The sequence below is a fragment of the Zingiber officinale genome, chromosome 8B, assembly GCF_018446385.1.
Source record: "Zingiber officinale cultivar Zhangliang chromosome 8B, Zo_v1.1, whole genome shotgun sequence".
Taxonomy (NCBI): domain Eukaryota; kingdom Viridiplantae; phylum Streptophyta; class Magnoliopsida; order Zingiberales; family Zingiberaceae; genus Zingiber; species Zingiber officinale.
This window is the reverse complement of record NC_056001.1, coordinates 22,369,092-22,388,262: the sequence shown is the minus strand read 5'-3', so window position 1 is coordinate 22,388,262 and position 19,171 is coordinate 22,369,092. Positions and strand designations below refer to the sequence as shown.

General features: G+C 37.4%; 3 protein-coding genes across 3 annotated transcripts; 2 read left to right on the top strand and 1 right to left on the bottom strand.

Moving 5' to 3' along the window:
- Positions 1-6,584: 6,584 nt before the first annotated feature.
- Positions 6,585-13,080, top strand: LOC122016996 (protein GAMETE CELL DEFECTIVE 1, mitochondrial-like). The gene is made up of 3 exons (XM_042574449.1): positions 6,585-7,433; positions 11,031-11,220; positions 12,618-13,080. Exons 1-3 carry the CDS (start codon positions 6,709-6,711, stop codon positions 12,843-12,845), a joined length of 1,143 nt encoding a protein of 380 aa, XP_042430383.1. The 5' UTR covers positions 6,585-6,708; the 3' UTR covers positions 12,846-13,080.
- A 246-nt stretch (positions 13,081-13,326) lies between these two features.
- Positions 13,327-13,907, bottom strand: LOC122016997 (photosystem I reaction center subunit V, chloroplastic-like). The gene has a single exon (XM_042574450.1). The coding sequence runs from the start codon at positions 13,850-13,852 to the stop codon at positions 13,424-13,426; it is 429 nt and encodes a 142-aa protein (XP_042430384.1). The 5' UTR covers positions 13,853-13,907; the 3' UTR covers positions 13,327-13,423.
- Positions 13,908-15,133: 1,226 nt separating this feature from the next.
- Positions 15,134-18,188, top strand: LOC122016995 (transmembrane 9 superfamily member 12-like). Its single transcript, XM_042574448.1, has 2 exons — positions 15,134-15,295; positions 15,806-18,188. The coding sequence occupies exon 2, from the start codon at positions 15,899-15,901 to the stop codon at positions 17,879-17,881; it is 1,983 nt and encodes a 660-aa protein (XP_042430382.1). The 5' UTR covers positions 15,134-15,295; positions 15,806-15,898; the 3' UTR covers positions 17,882-18,188.
- The last annotated feature ends 983 nt before the right edge of the window (positions 18,189-19,171 follow it).

The window sequence follows — 19,171 nt, the reverse complement described above, 5'->3', positions numbered from 1 at the left end:
CATCGATCTCTAGACTCTACAATCTGCATCTCCCATCAACTTCTGTCCCCATCGGCAATCTGCATCTCCCATCAACTTCTATCCCCATAGGCAATCTAGATCTCCCATCGGCTCTTTCCTGTCGTATCCATCGTCGTTCATCACATCCCCACTCATCTTCCACCGCCATTTAACATTTTAACGGTTGCTTCCATTAGTGAGGTGACCCATATTTCAAGTTTTTATTTGTCAATTTCTCTCTTCTCTTTCTCTTCCTGGATTCATGAATTCTCATTCGCTTCCTCTATTGGGGAGATGGTGGAGCTTGCTCTTTGATTGCTTGAACTTGGTTGGGTGGTTGGCCAGCTTTGGTGGACTACTGAAGTATCCTCATTCAAGGTTTCACTCGATTGCTTTGGTGGAGGTCCTAGTTGAAATTGAATGGATGACCTAGCCCCTAGATTGGCCTTTCCTTTAGTATAGGAGGGCAACTCTCTTCTAGCGGATAACTTGTCCGATGGGGATTCATGAATCCCTCTCCTTTCTTTAAGCTCGGTCGATCGAGGGTAGCTACTAATGATGCAATCTCATTCTAGTAATGGATGTTGTAGGAATGAATTTTCTTCAGACAAGTCTTCTGTCATTATTTGCCTATTCTTCTGTTTTGCCATAATTTCTTAAATTAATACTTCTATTTATATCTGAGTGCATTCCCTTAACACAAGCTTACCTTAAAATCATTAGATGTTTTGCTTTATAAGTTCTTGTTAATGTAGGGATTATTTGGATGAGTAGAATATGATTTTTTGATATATCTTTTCATATGGAAATTAATGATAAAGAGGTTGAGGGTGCTATGCAAACTACTCCAATTTTAGGAAGTCAAAGTTCTTGCATCGACAACATCGCATTCGCAAAATTGGAATACAAAATGAGAGTATTCCAATCGAGACAAATGAAGTAACTCTAAATAAGACTTTAGATGTTGAAATTGTGGGTGCATATAGTGGAAAGAAAAGCAAATTTAGATCTATTGCATGGGATCATTTCGAGAAAAAACTAATTGGAGGAAAATGGAATGCGGTCTACAGGAAGACCTTAGATGGTGATACTAAGAATGGTACCAAACATTCACTTGACCATATAAAAACATACTTGCAAAAAAAACAAAAGACCATAAAACAATCTCTACTACAGCCAATAAAATCCAATGATGGGACAATGCAACTTGGGACATACCATTTCAACCAAGATCAAGTGAGGGCAGAGCTTGCAAATATTATTATATTGCATGAGTACCCGTTATATGTGGTTGATCATGTGGGCTTTAGAAGGTACTCCTATACCTTGCAACTAATATTTAAAGTTGTTTCCCGTAACACAATTAAGATTGACATCATGAAGATATTCGAGTATGAATGAAACAAAACAATAAAATTATTAAACTCAAATACTAGTCAGATTGCGTTGACAATTGATATGTGGACGTCAAGTAATCAGAAAAAAGGATTCATGGCCATCACTTTACACTTCATCGATATTTCATGAAAATTACAAAGTCATCTTGTCAGGTAAATTTTTTTCTATTTAACTTTATACTTGTATTTACCATTAATAATATTACTATTGTCATTATCATTTATTATATTTCTTTTTTTACTAGGTTTATATATATATGTCGTGCCCACGCACGGTTGAGGTCCTCGCAAATGCACTTGTTGATTGCCTCTAAGATTGGAACCTGGATCGTAAATTATCTACTTTAACTGTTGATAATTGCACAACTAATGATGCTATGATTGAGCTTATTCTGGACAAGCTTCCTCCGAGTTCACTTATAAAGGAAAATTATTTCACATGCGGTGTTGTGCCCATATTTTGAATTTGGTTATGAGGGATAGTTTATAATTAATCAGTGATGGTATTGAAATAATTCGTTATAGTGTCGCATTTTGGACAACAACTCCAAAAAGAGATGAATAATTTATTAAAATAGCTTGACAATTGAAGGTTCCAAGCATAAAGAAACTGGAACTTGATTGCAAAACACGATGGAACTCTACATATTTAATGCTTAACACTGCATTCGAATATGAAGTTGTGTTTGCTCATTGGAAACAAATGAGACTTTATATAAAAGAGTTTCCACACAAGAAGATTGGTCAAAAGTGAGAGATTTCTTCTAAATTATAGATGTTTTTTTTGATGCCACAAAGTTATTTTTGGGGACCAAGTATTCCACTATAAATATTTTCTTCTCAACTATTTGTGATCTTAAGTTGGCAATTGGTGACTGGCTTCCCTCAGATGATGATGTGGTGAAAAGAATAGCAGCAAATATGAAAGTAAAGTTTGAAAAGTATTGGGATGTGATGAATTGTTTATTGGCAATTGAGAATATTTTAGATCCGAGGTACCAGATGAAGACAACTCAATTCTATTATCCTCTTGTTTATGGTGATATGTCTTCATATGAGATTGAAAAACTAAAGAAAAAGTTGTGTGATGTGGTTGAAGAGTATGAGAAGAAATCCAAACAATTGCAGGAAGTGAAAAATTCACAATCTTCTTCTTTAAGGCCTCCACTTCCTAAGTGTAGACTGCATGATAGTTATGCAGATACATTTGAGATGTTCATGGATTCTAATACTAGTACTGAACATGAGAAGTCGGATTTGGATTATTATTTAGAAGAGTCTCTTTTGCCAAGAACAAGCGAGTTTAATATCTTATGTTGGTAGAAGATAAACGAGAACAAATATCCCAATTTGCATGATATTGCTAAGGATGCGTTGGTCATTCCCGTGATGATCGTTGCTTCTGAATCAACATTCAATACTAGTGGGAGAGCTTTAAGTGCTCATCGTAGTAGACTTCATTATAAAACTGTCGAGATTTTGATGTGTGCTCGAGATTGGCTATGGAGTGAAATTTAAGGTATTAATTAGTTTTCAAATGAAATTATTTCTAATACTTTCTAAATTATTTTTTATTATAATATTTGTTATTTATTTTATCTTATTAGATTCTACAATTTCAAATGATCAAAAGTTTGATAATGATTATGATATATAGGTAAGTTATTTTTATTATTGTATTAAAGTGTTTTAAATTTAATTAATCATTTTTACTATATGTCTTATTATTTTGTAGGAGCTAGAGTCACACTCATGTATAGTCATCGATAGTAACTCCATAGAATGCTAGAAGTAACTCCGATGTCATTTGGTTTCTGATTGGAATTCAAATTTGTCATTTTCTTGAAATAATTTACTTACATTTTTGTGACCTTTTGATTGGAAGCATTGGGGGAAAAAAATGATAAGCTGACATTTGCCACCTGAGAAAAATATATATGCCTATGGGTTTTAGCATATCCGGAAAGTTGGCGTTAGAGTTAGTTCTATATACTAAAAATGATTGGTGCAAGACAAGAGGTAGAGTTAGGTTGAGTTGATTAATTACTAGTGTAGGATTGAGATGTGCTAGAGAGGGGGTAAATAGAGCTCGTAGCTTCTTCACGTTTGTTTAAAATCGATTGAGGAAAATGGCAGCAGAATAAAGACAAAAAGAAAGAAAGAGACAACGCTAACACACTAAGAGTTACTTGGTTCGAAGCATGTGGCGATTCCTACTCTAAGGCTCGCACGTGAGAGTGCTTTCGATGGGCAAATACTAATCAATTCAATGATTAATAGAATAATTACAACTTTAGTACAACTAATTTAAATAACAACAATACCAACGACTTGGAGAATCAAATCTTTAGTACTGTTGTCGTCGAAGCAGCTTTCAGGCATCGAGGAGACGTTTTCTGAGCATCACAAAGAAGCGGAAATTGTTCGGAATGTTGTTCTTGAGATGCTAGCCAAATCCTCCTTTTATAGCCCACTCCCGACACCTAAAACCTCCCCCGGGCGCCCCCACAAGGCTGATGTGGTGCTCGCGTCAAAACTCAATCTGCAAAAATTATCTATCTTCGGGCGCCCGGACCACTCCCGGATGCCCGAACCACCCCGGGCACCTAAACAGTGACGTAGGTCCCCTAATCAGCGCGCTCCAACCTACCACGTAGATAGGTTTTTGGCCATACTGGTGCCTAGAGCAACTTCGGGCACCCGGACCCCGAGGGCGCCTGACTAGGCACCCTGCTCCGAGCACCCGGAGTCCGGGTGCCCGGACCACCATTTTCATGATTTTGTTTTCTTACAAAATCAGGGTAGTTCAAGCAAATAACATGTAATGAATGATAAGATTTGACAACCTTCGGATTGTCCAATCCTGACTTTAAGTTTCACTAAAATTCTAAGTCAGACCTATGCCTACTGTTCCCTCTTCGGGGAACGCACCCTCACCTACTCCTCTCAGTAGAAATTACCTTTTGCTAGACCGGTCCAGACGGCCGTCTGGACTTTTTCTTCGCGTCTGAGACTTCAGAACTTCATGCTGAACGTCTGATCCACGACCAGTCTAGTCTTCCACCTGGTGTCTGTGACCCCCCAGGATTTACATCTAGAGTTCTCGACTTTAGGATTTCATCCAAAGTTCTCGACCCACTAAGACTTCGCTTAGTGCCTCGGACCAAGGCGTCGTTGCCTAACCGCAGCTAGGACTTTCCACCCGCCTAACCATAGCTAGGACTTTCCTTTGCCTAAGATCACTTAGAACTTTCCTGTACACTTAGTTACACTTGTTAGATCACAAGATAACTTAACTCTGAATTTCTTTGCCATTATCAAAATACAAATTCGATCATCTAGTGTTCCTTATACCAACACCAGCTAGTTTATGTCATATGAATGTTAAGAATGCTAAAAACTTTAGTCTTGTTTATGCTACTACACTTATGGTTAAAGGTTTTGTAAATGTGACATTCTTCCAGTTTCTTATGGTATTGTTTTTTCAATCAAGGTGCAGAATTGCACCATAAAAATAATGTCTGATTCTTGTCTCACACTTTCCACTTATATTATTCACATTTTGTGGTCAAATTTGCTCTAATTTCTACATTATCAATCAAATATATTTCAATTTTATGAGATAATATTTAATTTCTTTAAATTTATGCACGGTTATCTCACCCTTAAGTCATTAACAAATGTTTGTTCTTATGTATACTATCTTATTTTCCAACTTATCTATTACACTGTCAAATATGCTTACCATAATATCTGTCTAGGAACACATAACCTTTTCTGTTTACTTCATTCTTTCACTGTTCCATTATCTTAATGAATTGTTGTTGAACATTCAGTATTCACCACCCAATCGAATTCTCTTAGTAGCAATTCATCAAATACTCTATACTGTCACAGTGGAGGTGTTGAGGCAAGTTTTTCTCCATGTGGATACGTAGAGAAAATTGTGACGTTCCGGAAGTTAGCTGATCAACATCTATAATTTTCCATGCTGATTTAGTCTTATGATTTTAATATGTATTCTCCAGATATTTTTAGTCATCTGTAATTCTCCTTGTTGGTTTCCCTCTTTGTTCTTGTTCCTTGTTGGTTTATGTCATTTTCAGAAGTAATTACCTTACTTGTTGTTTATGTTGGTTGAACACACTTTGAGTTATTAACATTTTTTATCATGGCATAAGCTTTTTGAAACATAGCATATCATTTTTTATTATGGCAGAAGTAATCGTCATTCTTGAATGTAATGTTTTATTTAATTTGTTTGTGAGGTTAACTTTGGTTTCGAGACTTCTTTTTCTCCCTGTCAAGGATCAGAAAAAATTATCATTTATATTTCTCGCTAAACAATGTTCGCAAGTTAGGATTTACGCGATTAGAAACAATAGGGGATGAGATTCTCCGATATAAGAAATCAAAGATGAGGATTGAGATTGGGATTTAATCCTCATAGAGCTGGGCCAAGATTCTCCGATTAGAAAAAATTGAAGATGGGAATGGGGATGAGGATGGGGATATAATTCAGAGACGAGGATAGAACACAAATCTCTTGGATCACTTTTTTGTGGTTCAGAGGATGTGTCACTTGTATTTACAGTCGGATCGTGACCGTGATCCGATCGTAAATTGTTGCAATCCTTTCCTGGGTTCATCGTCCCTACCAAATTATAATTTTTATTCCGAGCAAGCGGTGGGAGGCCGTCTGGAAGCCGTCCGGAGGCCTCCGATAATAAATAAATGACAAAGTTAGGATGATAAATCCATCTCATTCTATTATCATCCCTAATGCAGTTAGTATTTATATAGATATTACTATAATAAATCTTGAATCCATTTCTAGCCCGTGCAAAATATCATTTTACATGTCTGACCTTCCTATGTCAGATATGAAGGCCGGGATGTTATGAAAAATATCCTTTATAATTTACTCAGTTTTTAAAATGGGTGGGGTTACCCTGAGAACAGCCAAGGTGACGACGATCTTTTAATTTTTGTTTTCTAAGACAAAAACCTTTTAATTAAGTAAAGAAATTTTTTCCAAGTAAAAGAAAATGAAAACTCATTTTGTCTTGGTGGAGAATCGAACGGTTCACAAAAGCTTTCTTCATCGAGTCGCCGCCACTGGGCGAAGCCTGGACGGCTCTGATGCTGGGATTTTTTTTTTTTCTTTTGGGGGGGGGATCACGGCAATGTGCAGAGCCACATAAACCCTAGCAACGGGTTCAAACACTCAAAGAACCATCTCCGATCACGGCGGAAGAAGCTGCGCAGTCGTAGAAAATTCTTGTACAGTTCTGTTGCTTCTCGATCGGAGATGTTGTCGTCCGTCCGAACCCTCCTCTTACGGCGCAGCCTTTCCTCCGTCCCCAAAGCACCCTCGCCTCCTCTTCCATCTGCCGAGTCTAGCCGTGTGTTTGGATTGGTCGCTCTGAGCTCGATCCAGCACTTCTCCGGCTCCTCATCTGGAAGCGGCGGAGATGGAGATGCTAGTCGGGGAGAAAAGGATGAAGCTTGGGATAAGATCTGGGGCGACTCCGAACAGTCCCAGTCCGCTGCCTCCGGCGGTCTAGGCTGGGGAGAGGTTTCTTCGTGGTCCACAGGGTTGACGAAGGATCACTTTGATGGGCAGGCCGTGGGTCGCCAGGTCAATCCCACCACGAGCGAGATGGTGGACCAGGTGAAAACTATGGACGAGGAGGACGAACTGATGCGGGCACTGGATAAGGACAATAAGCAAAACAAGGCATTCGTCGATGGGTGGGGGGACAAGATGAAGGAGACGTGTCATCTTCTGAAGCAGGTAAGGGAACCTGGGATTAGGGGAGCGTATCTGAAGGACTCCGAGAAGGCGGAGATGTACCGGCTCCATAAAGAAAACCCAGAGGTGTACACGGTGGAGAGGCTAGCCAAGGACTACCGGATCATGCGGCAGAGAGTGCACGCCATCCTATGGCTGAAGCAGATGGAGGAAGAAGAGGAGAAGAAGCAGGGCAAGCCATTGGATGATTCTATCGAGATCTTGCTAGATAACTTCCCTGAGTAAGTTAGTTCAGGGACAGAAACTATTCTTTTTCCGATACCTTATTGCTTAATTTTCCTCCTCCGGTATAGTACGTGCTATCTGAACTCTGATGCATAAGCTGCAAACTCTGCATTAAAGCACATGCTGATTGCATAGGTTGTTGAATTTTGTAGAAAGTTTCTAGAAACTAGTTGGTATATATATATATATATATATATATATAAACTAGAGTAGAATTGGATAGTTATGGAGGTGTCATTTTGCAAAGAAAAAAGCAATTTGAATTATTTAATTTAAAATTTATTTTGCTTGTGTTTAATTTCTTGAGAAAATTTTGACAACCAATTAGCATCATTTTAGATTTTTTTTTTTTGGGTGTAATTTTAAGGTGTATAAGTCGCTAATGACTCTACTATCATCTTCTAGCTGAGTTTAATAATTTAGCCAATAATTCGTGCCCATCAAGCTAATACTCACCGCAAGAAAACAAAACAAGGTTCATGTTTTTGTCAGGTTTTTTTCTTGTTCGAATGTGACAGAATTTGATTTGTAGAAAATCCACGCTTTGGAAGTTCCTTTGATTTCTTGTGATATGAATGTACTATTAGGGAATAGATATTTTGACATACGGAACTGGCTTCATTTTTATGATCATAGTGAATCTTGAAAAGAACTTTTTTTTTTTGCAATAATCATCCGGGTTTATAAGATTGCAACACTTGTTTTTGTCATAGAAAATTAGTTTCTTCCATGCACTGTATGAATGATGATATTTATTGTTCTTCAATAAGTTTCAGACTTGAAGGGATGCACCGATGCAGTATTTTATTTTTTGTTATCAATTTAAGGTTTAACTCTGTACAGTATTGGTTGACATTCATCCATTTGCCTGTGGTATTATATGATGAATTATTTTTGACAAAGAAGGTACAGAAGAGATTTCTCTTTTGCTACCATACACTATTGTTAGGTATGGAGTTTGCTTACTTTGTCATGAAGCCAAGTGAATTATCCATAGGAGTGATGCTCATGAGATTCACCTGACTATACACTACTTGGATATTTATTGATTAACAAGTTAAGATTGTTTTTTACTGTCCCTCTAAAATTTATTGTGATATTTACTTTGCAAGGTTGGAAAGACTATGCAGTTGTGTGTTGTGGCAGAGGCTGCAACTCACGGCTGCTATGGATTGGCAGATTAACCAATCTTACGGACCAGTGCCACTTAAATGAGACTAGCACATATAAGGACCAATGGATCGCATACTCTGTGCAATTCACTTTTAAGTTACACTTAAGATTTCTTTCTTTTAATACCATCTCATTTTTTAGTGTTTCATTTGAATTGTGTAGTTCTACAAGTCTCATAGAGGTCAATTTAAGATACATATTCCTATGTAAGTGATATGCTTTTAATGATCTCTGTGTGTATGTGTGGAGTTTTCATATGTTGCCCACCTTACACCGCACATCTCGTGTGCACCTTAAATTTTTTTTTCGATTTGAAAATATTTTTGTGCTTAATACTATAACCCAACCTCTAATTCCTAAAGGCAAAATCTGATTGGGATAACCGAGAGCTTAAAAAAAATCAATTACACTAGGTACTCACAGGGTGTGTGGTGTAAGGTGGGCAACACACACGCGCACACACACACACATATATATATATATATATATATATATATATATATATATATAATTGAGATTACAAAATTGGTACTATTTGATTTTTAGTTTTGAAAATGAATTTAGCAGTAATGGAAGCAACAAAAAGTCATGCTTTCTCCCCTTCATTTTCTGAGTATAATGTGTGTTTCTTTTATATATTCTTAACCTTTATACCAAAAGTCGAATTAAAATTGTTTTTACAATATGTGGGCATAGATCTGAAATCCTCAAATCTACAAGGAGATTGGTGAGGTAACTTTGAGAGAGAAATTGATCTGGAATTGTGAATATTGACAACAGCTATGATTAGGTATGTTGTAGTCAAGGACTGGAAACATTTCCATGCCTTGGCTATGAGATATTGTACATTATAGGAAACAAACTTGTTTTTGATACTTGGTAATATAACTTTTTGTGATAAATATCTATGCAAGATGAAGAACTGTTTTTTACAAGTAATTTTATGTATCATGAATTTATTTGTAACATTAGATCAAAAATATGCAGTGTGGACACTTATGATATCCATATTGAAGTTCATAATATTTTGGGAGACCAAGGTGTAATTTAATTAAATAAATCATTTAATAAAATTCTAAGAAATTAGGAGATGCTCAATAAGTGGAGAAATTCTTTTTTGTACCAATTTATATGACCCAAGGTGATATGTAATGTTGTGTTTAACTATAGATGACTAAAATGATGAGTCACATCCTATGACATTTTAGAAAAGGGCAATTAAGAGGAGAATTAGTTATGAAATAGAAATTTTTGAAAACCAATTTGGTTTCATACCTAAAATATTTTAGGAGTTGTTATTTGTTCAGTAACACAATCAATAAATATGTAGAAAAGTTTATTTTCATATGTTGATGTGATAAAGAGTATATACAATACTAGTATTAGAGTTACTAGGGGTGTAATAAATGTTTTCCCTATAATTTTGATGAAGGATCAATTTATTATCTTTATAATAGTATGTACCTACTAGTTAAATTCACGATAAACCTTCTTGTTGTACATTATTTGTAATTGATAGTGTGCTATTTGATAAAAATTTAGTTGTAATGTTCATGAAGCTTTAACTATGTGAGAAGTTTGAGGGCAAATTGTTTTAAACCAAGTTGAATTGCAATCAGATTTTTGAAATATAGTTTCGCCAATAAGAAAAGAAGTGAGGGGTGGTGGTGAGAGTTTTAAATATCTTGGATCCATTATTCAACACTAAGATATCATTAATAAGATGGATAAAAGTGGATGGTTAAAATTAAGAGAAGCTTCTAGAGCTTTGTGCAACCACTATGTGCATTATGTTAAAAGAAAAACTTGTTAGTGTGTTGGTTAGTTAGAAAAACTCATACCATAAATTTGTATAACAAAGATGAGAATGTTTAGATTGATGTATGAGGTTCTGAGAAAAACTAAAGTGCTACTGTCTAGAGAGGCTAGGTGTAACTTCAGCAGATGATAAAAGATAGAAATTAGAAGATGACATGAATATGTCCAAAAATAATCAATAAATTATAATTTAGAATAAGTTTAATCAAATAGGGTAATGTGAGGAATCAATGGAGAAAATAACTCTACTTACACTGCTCTAAGAGTAACTTTAAAGATTGTGATACTACTGGTGATATATTTGTCTAGAGTTTGAACCTTGTAGCTAATGCCAAATAATTGGAACTCGTAGTTTTTTGTTGTATTACATGATAACATCTATGGTTCACTAGTGTCTTGCTAGTTTTGGTGTATATTTGTTTTTTCCATAAATTGAATCAGGATATGCAAACTAATTTAATTTGATTTCAAATGCAGGGTGTTTCTTTATCCTTTAATGAAACATTCGAGCTATTGTGAATTTGTTTCAAGGAGTTTATGTATGATTATAGTGAATTTTATATAAGTTAGATATTTATATATTTTTTTTTATGAAATTGCAGGTTTTTCACTTCCCATGATAGGGAATTTCATGTTGCTTCTCTTCCTTACAAACCTAATTTCAAGGTTATGCCTGAGGACTGGGATGGAATAACAAGGGACCCTGATGAAGTTCTTTATGAGATCTCAATGAAGGAAGATCAAATGTTGTATGAAGAGTTTGTGCAAAGATTGAACTTCAACAAGAAGAAAGTAAGTTCTCTTAAGAAAACTTTCATTATCGCATTCAACGCAGAAGGATGCATTACTAACGCTAGAAACATATGATATAGAGATTAGTGAATGTTTCTATTATCAAATACAAATTGAGTGATTTAACTGTGGATTAGATGCGTGATATATCAAGTAAATAGTCTATTCAGCCATTATTCGCATATTTAGTTGTTCCATTTGCTTGCCTAATATTTGATATTTCTTTTACTTGGATGTAAGGGATTAGAGAAGTTTAGTATGTTAGTTTTTTTTCCTTTGGTCTTCTGCTTTTCAATATTGCATATCAGTGCAACAACTTTTTTTCACCATATTTTCTATGGGCAAATTGTCATGGCATATAGTGGCCACACGAATCAACTATCTTCAATTCAGCTTAATTATTTATTGCCACGTAATATTTGCTGTACCAAATTGGGACCATAAGTGATCCTCCATTGGACCTCACATAGCATAATTAGTTATTTAATTTTGGGGGCTTGAATCTCCATGGCGCTAGCTGCTTTTTGGATGGGTTTAGAGCAGAAAATGTACAAGAAAAATAAAACAGATGGAAGCATAATAATCTGCTTTATCATTTGTCTTTACTAGCATTTAACTTAATTAACAGATAGCTGTCCCTGGATGGAGCTGAGGAATCAGTTATTTTGTATCTACTTGAGGGAAGGAAGAGGGGAAAGAAAGGAAGACTGGTAGGTAATAAGGGAAGAGGGGGGTGGAAGAGTGAAGGGAGGTTTTTTTTTTCTTTTTTCTTTTTGTCTACCTAAAAGGAGAGAGAGAGAGAGAAGAGGAAATGATAACTCTAATCCTTTGATTTTGTTGTTGCCAGACATGCGGTAGTTGAACTTAATTTTTCAACATATTTTCCCTTCTCTCTACTCCCACACACTTCTGGAACTGTGAGTGGGTAAAAGATTAGATAGCTAAATTATTTCTTTCTTTTTTACTTGCTTTTTGTTCTTCTTCCAAAGTAGACGAGAAATGACTACTTGCCCTCCTCCTTCGCCACTATTTGGGTTCTGGTCCTCTAAGTAGACTGAACTTTAGGTTTACTTTCCAACAGAACCTGGCCTGGCAAGTTTTCAAGGCTTTATGCTTGTTTCTACTGATTTTTTGCAATTATGTTTCCTCTTTTGATATTATGGTTAAAAAGCAGCTCCAATATTTGGTTGTTTGCATTGATCTTCACTGATATCGAGTAATTGTAATTGCTGTCGTGAATAAGTGAATCCTTTAACATGATGTTCTTCTAAGAAGATTAAATTATATCCTTATAAATGATCTGCCATGCCCGATTATGGTGTATTTTGACAGACTTTTCTGGATAATTGGAGTAGCTTGGCATGTGACTACAGCTCTCATCCTCTTTTTTTTTCAAGGTTGCTAGGGAGGTCAAATGTCATAAGTATAGCAGAAGGCGACCATCATCAGGATGGAACTTCACTGTCGAGAAGTTAGGCCCTCGTGATAAACGTGGAAGTGGCGGCGGCGTGAGGTTTGTCAGCTTGCCGGATGGATCAAGCCGCTCTCTGAATGACATGGAGAAGATGTATCTGAAGAGGGAGACTCCCAAGTTTAGGAGAAGAATAATTGCTCCCTTCAAGTGACCAGAGTCACATCTTCTATCGATCATAATGTTTTTGCCATTTCGTTATTTCATTTATCATCTCTGCCAGAAAAAAAAAAAGAATGGAACTTTTAGATAACTAGGTGGAAAATGGTTTCACACCATGCAGTTCTTGATATCAGCAGCGAACACTTGGGCATCCTATACAGATGGAGACCCTCCCTGAACATGTTGCTCGGCTGCAAGATTCTAATAAATACATCTTTGTCATTGAACCCCAAGTGTATTGTTTTGCTCATGCGTCTACATTTTGTTTTTTAGGTAAAAATCTTGGAGTATTTTTTTTTGTTAAATGTCTCATTTTTAAAAAAAAGGGTGTTCTATTCCATATAAAAATTAAAGTGGTTGCTATGTTTGATTTTTACCTTGTTTTTTTTATAATCATATATAAAAACTACTTCACACGATTAAGATATTTTTATGTGAATTCTTGTACTGTGTTTTCAAACTATGCGGTCCCGTGGCCACGCAATCCCATCATATATATTCATGAAAATAAAATGTACACATACATAAACGCATCGATGCGACACATGATTCGACGATCGATTCGATCAGTCAAAAGAAATTGGGATTGTAGCCGTTGCTGGTGGTGGCGAGGATGTAGTAGGCGACGAAGTGGCCCATCGACCCCCACATGAGCACATCGACTAGGTTGAACCCGACCGGGTCGTTGGACTTGAGCAGGCCGTCGAACTCCTTGGCCCGCTCGTCGCCGGCCTCGAAGTGCGGTATCCCGTTCTGCTTCGGCACCTGCTTCGCCACGTTCTCGCGCTGGAAGCCGAAGAAGACGAAGCGGCCGAGGAAGAGCGACAGCCCCGTGCTGAGGCTGATCACCAACGGCGCGCTCAGCTCCGCCCGGACCGCCGCTCCCGGCCGGCGGATCGACTGGACGGGGAAGGACCGGGTTTGGGAACACCGGAGGGAGTCGATGGGCTTGAGCGGGCGGAGGCCGGCGAAGGAGGTGAAGAGAGCGGTGGAAGCCATGGCCTGGTTGAGTGTGGAGGTGGAACGGATTGGGTTGGAGATTATGAAGAACTTGGCGGTGGAGAACGTGAGGACGAAAATAAAACCGGGGAGGGAGTAGATATGTGGGATATGAGTGGCAGCGACTGATTGGAGGATTTTGGATATCGTATCTAGATCACAAAATATAGGAATCGGAGAATCTCTGGAGATAATAAAATGACTTATTTAACCCTGCAGCACTACTATAGCAGCCGTCGATCGTTTGGTCGTCGTAAAAAATAAAAGGCTTAGTTGCTTAAAAATAAATAATTTAGCGTTTATTTTACAATTTTTAATAATATATTAAATACTTATTAATAAATATACTTTTTAAAATAAACTTTATAATTATATTATTATCCTTTATAATTGTTAACAAATCTATTACACTGTTAAAAATAAATAATTTATCCAAATTTATTATTTCTAAATTCTAATACATGTATTATGTATATTTAAGATAATAAATTTATCTTATACCATCTAAACATGCATTGTTGGGTAGTAAATTTTTGGTTGATTGTTGTACTTTCTGATTTATTCTGATGATCGATGGAAAAATTTTGTGAAGTCGAATTAATCATCTCAGAATTAATCAATGAAATTAACTAAATTTATTAATTTTTATTTAAGATTTATTAATTGATTATATACTAATTTATAAGTATAACGAGTTTAGTTTATGTTTATTTAAAAGCTACATTACAGTCTCACGGTTCGAATATTATGATGTATTATAGAATAGTTTTAATTTAGATGTGACTGGTTTATATTTTCGGATTTATGATGTTGATTATATACTAATTTATAAGTATAACGAGTTTAGTTTATGTTTATTTAAAAGCTACATTACAGTCTCACGGTTCGAATATTATGATGTATTATAGAATAGTTTTAATTTAGATGTGACTCGTTTATATTTTCGGATTTATGATGTATTTATATTTTTGATATCTATAATATCAAAAATATAAATAAATAAATAAATAAATAAAAATTACATTAACCAGATTATACTCATATTTTTTTAATCAAAACTAAGAAAAACAGTTCTCTCCAATCGATTATAACTTTTCTATTTATCTTCTCATAAATAATAGATAGATAATCGTGGGACTGATTATATAGGACTGCTGAGATACAGATTCCACTTAAGCTACCATACTCATATTTTTAATAATTTAATCAAATATAATAATTCAAAATTTTGATATTAAGAAAGCATATATTAAATTTATATGTTTAATAATAAATCGGTGGGTCCAATCGAAGCGGTTCATGTTCATCGATCCACGCCCCTACTTCTCTAACGTTTGTTGCATTCTCCTCATTCTTCCGAGTTCCGTCTCCAAACTTCACTCAGCGGAGACAGATCTGAGAACACCTCGCATCCGGCCGCCGTCGGATCTTCCCGTCGATGAGGTAATCTTTCGTCCTCAACCCCGGATCTATGCAATTTCTTCTCCACAATGCACGTACCTTGCATTTTCCGTCGAGATCGACGGACCTAGAGTCCTGGATCTGGTGTTTTTATCTGCCAAATAAAGCTCTATGGTCCTTTCTCAAAGTTGTTTTTTCCCCCATTTGTTGATCCAAGGAGGCCGGATCTTCCAGATCTGTGTGATTTTCGGATTTCACGCAGAGCAGGACCTGTTGTCTTTAATATGCGGAAGGAAGAGATAACTTGTTTTCCCATTTAGGGTTATTAGTGTTTGATCTAGGTGTTTATTACTTGGTTGTCATGCGGAAAAAATCTTAAAATTTAGAGCTTTTTGTTTCTTTCTAGATTTGATTTGACTGGGTGTTGATTTACTTAGATTTTTTCAGTAGCTTTTGATGCTGTTAATACCTAGAAGATTTCTAATCTATTCGAAGGGAGAAAAAAAATGAATGGTTATGGTTGAATGACGCGCAGCTTTGTTTTTGCCGCAGATTTCTTCAATCATCTTGTGAATCGTGAAGGAATTTGGTGTTGGGGACTCAGATCTGAGCTGTAAGAAGAAAGAGCATAAAGGAACAGTGCCAATGGGATTCTTTTCGACCTCGAGGATGTCTTTCTCATTCTTTACATTGGCTTTTCTGGCTGTGTTTCTGTTGTGTGGCTCTGGTAATGCATTTTATCTCCCTGGTAGTTATATGCACACTTACTCGCCACGGGAGACCATATATGTCAAAGTTAATTCACTCACCTCCATTGAGACTGAGCTCCCGTTTAGCTACTACAGCCTTCCATATTGCCTTCCACAAAATGGAATAAAAAAGAGTGCAGAGAATTTGGGTGAGCTTCTCATGGGTGACCAGATTGATAACTCTCCGTACCGATTCCGTATTAATGTCAATGAATCACTTTACTTGTGCACCACAAAGTCATTGAATGAGCAAGAGGCCAAACTTTTGAAACAGAGGACACGTGATCTCTACCAAGTGAACATGATACTTGACAATCTTCCTGTGAGAAGGTTCACTGAGACGAACGGTATTGTCATTCAATGGACTGGATTTCCTGTTGGGTATACTCCAACAGGAAGCTCTGAAGACTACATCATCAACCACTTGAAGTTTAAGGTGTTGGTTCATGAGTATGAAGGGCGTGGTGCAGTTATGACCACGGGAGAAGAGGGGATCGGAATGATAGCAGAAACTGATGATAAGAAAAATGGATATGAGATTGTTGGATTTGAAGTGATTCCCTGCAGCGTGAAGCGTGATCCGGAGGCAATGCTGAAACTGAACATGTACGATAAGGTTGAGCCTGTGAACTGTCCATTGGAGCTGGACAAGTCTCAGACCATTCGGGAGCAGGAGAAGATCTCTTTTACCTATGAAGTTGTATTTGTTAAAAGTGACATCAGATGGCCATCAAGGTGGGATGCATATCTGAGGATGGAGGGTGCAAAGGTTCATTGGTTCTCAATTATGAACTCTTTGATGGTTATCTTCTTTTTGGCTGGAATCGTCTTTGTAATTTTCTTGAGAACAGTTCGGAGGGACTTAACCAGGTATGAAGAGCTGGACAAAGAAGCCCAAGCTCAGATGAATGAGGAGCTTTCTGGCTGGAAACTTGTTGTGGGTGATGTGTTTAGAGAGCCAACATGCTCAAAGCTTCTCTGTGTCATGATTGGAGATGGCGTACAAATTACAGGTATGGCAGTTGTAACAATTGTTTTTGCTGCTCTTGGATTCATGTCTCCTGCCTCGCGTGGAATGCTATTGACCGGGATGATAATTCTCTATCTTTTCCTCGGCATTGTTGCTGGATATGTTGGTGTCCGATTGTGGAGGACCATCAAAGGAGGATCCGAAGGCTGGCGATCACTTTGCTGGTCAATCGCTTGTTTCTTCCCAGGAATTGTCTTTGTGGTTCTAACTGTATTAAACTTCATCCTTTGGGGAAGCAAGAGTACTGGAGCTATCCCTATCTCACTGTATTTCACTCTACTCTCCTTGTGGTTCTGCATCTCAGTGCCAATGACTCTGGTAGGTGGTTTTATGGGCACCCGATCTGAGGAAATACAATTTCCTGTTAGAACCAACCAAATTCCTAGAGAAATTCCTGCTCGGAAATACCCTTCATGGCTTCTCATCCTTGGTTCTGGGACTCTGCCTTTTGGGACCCTCTTCATTGAGCTCTTCTTCATCCTATCAAGCATTTGGCTGGGGAGGTTCTACTATGTGTTTGGTTTCCTCCTCGTGGTTCTCATTCTGCTAGTGACTGTCTGTGCTGAAGTATCAGTTGTCCTGACTTACATGCACCTCTGTGTGGAGGACTGGAGGTGGTGGTGGAAGTCTTTCTTTGCTTCTGGATCTGTTGCCCTCTATGTTTTCCTCTACTCCATCAATTATTTGGTATTTGACCTCAGGAGCTTGAGTGGCCCTGTTTCAGCTATCCTTTATCTTGGATATTCGCTTATAATGTCGGTCGCAATCATGTTGTCCACTGGCACCATTGGCTTTCTGGTGTCATTCTATTTTGTTCATTACCTCTTCTCCTCTGTCAAGATCGATTAGCACTGCTCCGGAAAGCCACCGACCACAACCATTGTTCCGCAAGATGTTTGCTTCTGAGTTCCATAAGTCGCCCGCTTGGTGAACTGGCGCTGTAATGTCATAATCTTGAGGGGTTTCATTGTGCTGCATCTTAGATTACTAGTTTCCTTTTGTTATCTTTCAAAAGCTTTATTTGAGTTTCCTCGATAAATTTGTTTCAGGGAGATCGACTGTAAATGTGATCTCTTGGGTCATAGTAGAAATTGAATTGAGTCAAAAGGATAACTATGTTATGCGAGTTGCTCAAGTCATGTACTCCTCTTCTTCTTGTTGTCTTTTTTTTTTTTTTTTTGTTAATCGAGGTATCTAACATTACGAATGATTCAAACATCATGGTTTGAGTTTAGCACAAAGTGTAGAGATGCTAAATAATTGTCATCCATCAGGTATATGATGAACTACCTTGATTTTGTCCGAATGAGGGAAGCTGAAAAGTCGGGGATGAGGTGACTACTGACGGGATGAAGATCTCAATCATACAAAACAAAATCAAATTAGGGAAAGAGTCTCTAGCGTTGATTCTTCGACGCTCAAGTAAAATCATGAAGAGAGAATGAGTAATCAAGAAATAGATAAATCTTCCTTTTCCTCATAACTAGCGTACATTTTTATATCTTTCTTTATGATTGTTCATCTACTCTTATTTAATGATATTAATTGTCAGAGGAAAGTTTCTTTGTCTTAACTTTCGTGCATTAATGATAGATGGAGTGTTCTTCTTTATCTTGATTTTTTTATATTTAATAATAGACGGAGTGTTCTCTTTTATTTTCTCGCCCCCTCCTGTGTAATGTCATTCCTTGCGTCGGACGGGCGGTCCGAGCGGTTCGTTTTTCTGTCAACTGAAACAATCGACTACGGGTTTGTCCATTTGTCCGACAGGCGCATGATGTCTATTCGTCTGACCGGTTGAGTGATCCGCTCGACCACTTCTTTACCAACCAGGATAACCAGACAACCATCTTGGGCCGAGGCTCTTTCTGTAAGCCCCGGCGTTAACCACCTTGACTTTGACCAACATCGTATCAACTGACCCATGACAGGTGGACTCTCCCTTATCACCGTATCACAAGCCTCCCCCTCAAGTCTAGTCGAAAGAAGATACAGGTTTGACTGACTGGACAACTGGTTTCCTTGGCGATTTCTACGTTCGATCGAAGTGTTCGGTTCCTAGTATCTGATTAACGCGTCAACCAACGTCGCTCGGTCGTTGTCTAACCATGGCAAATGGGTGATCGGTCCGGTAACCCG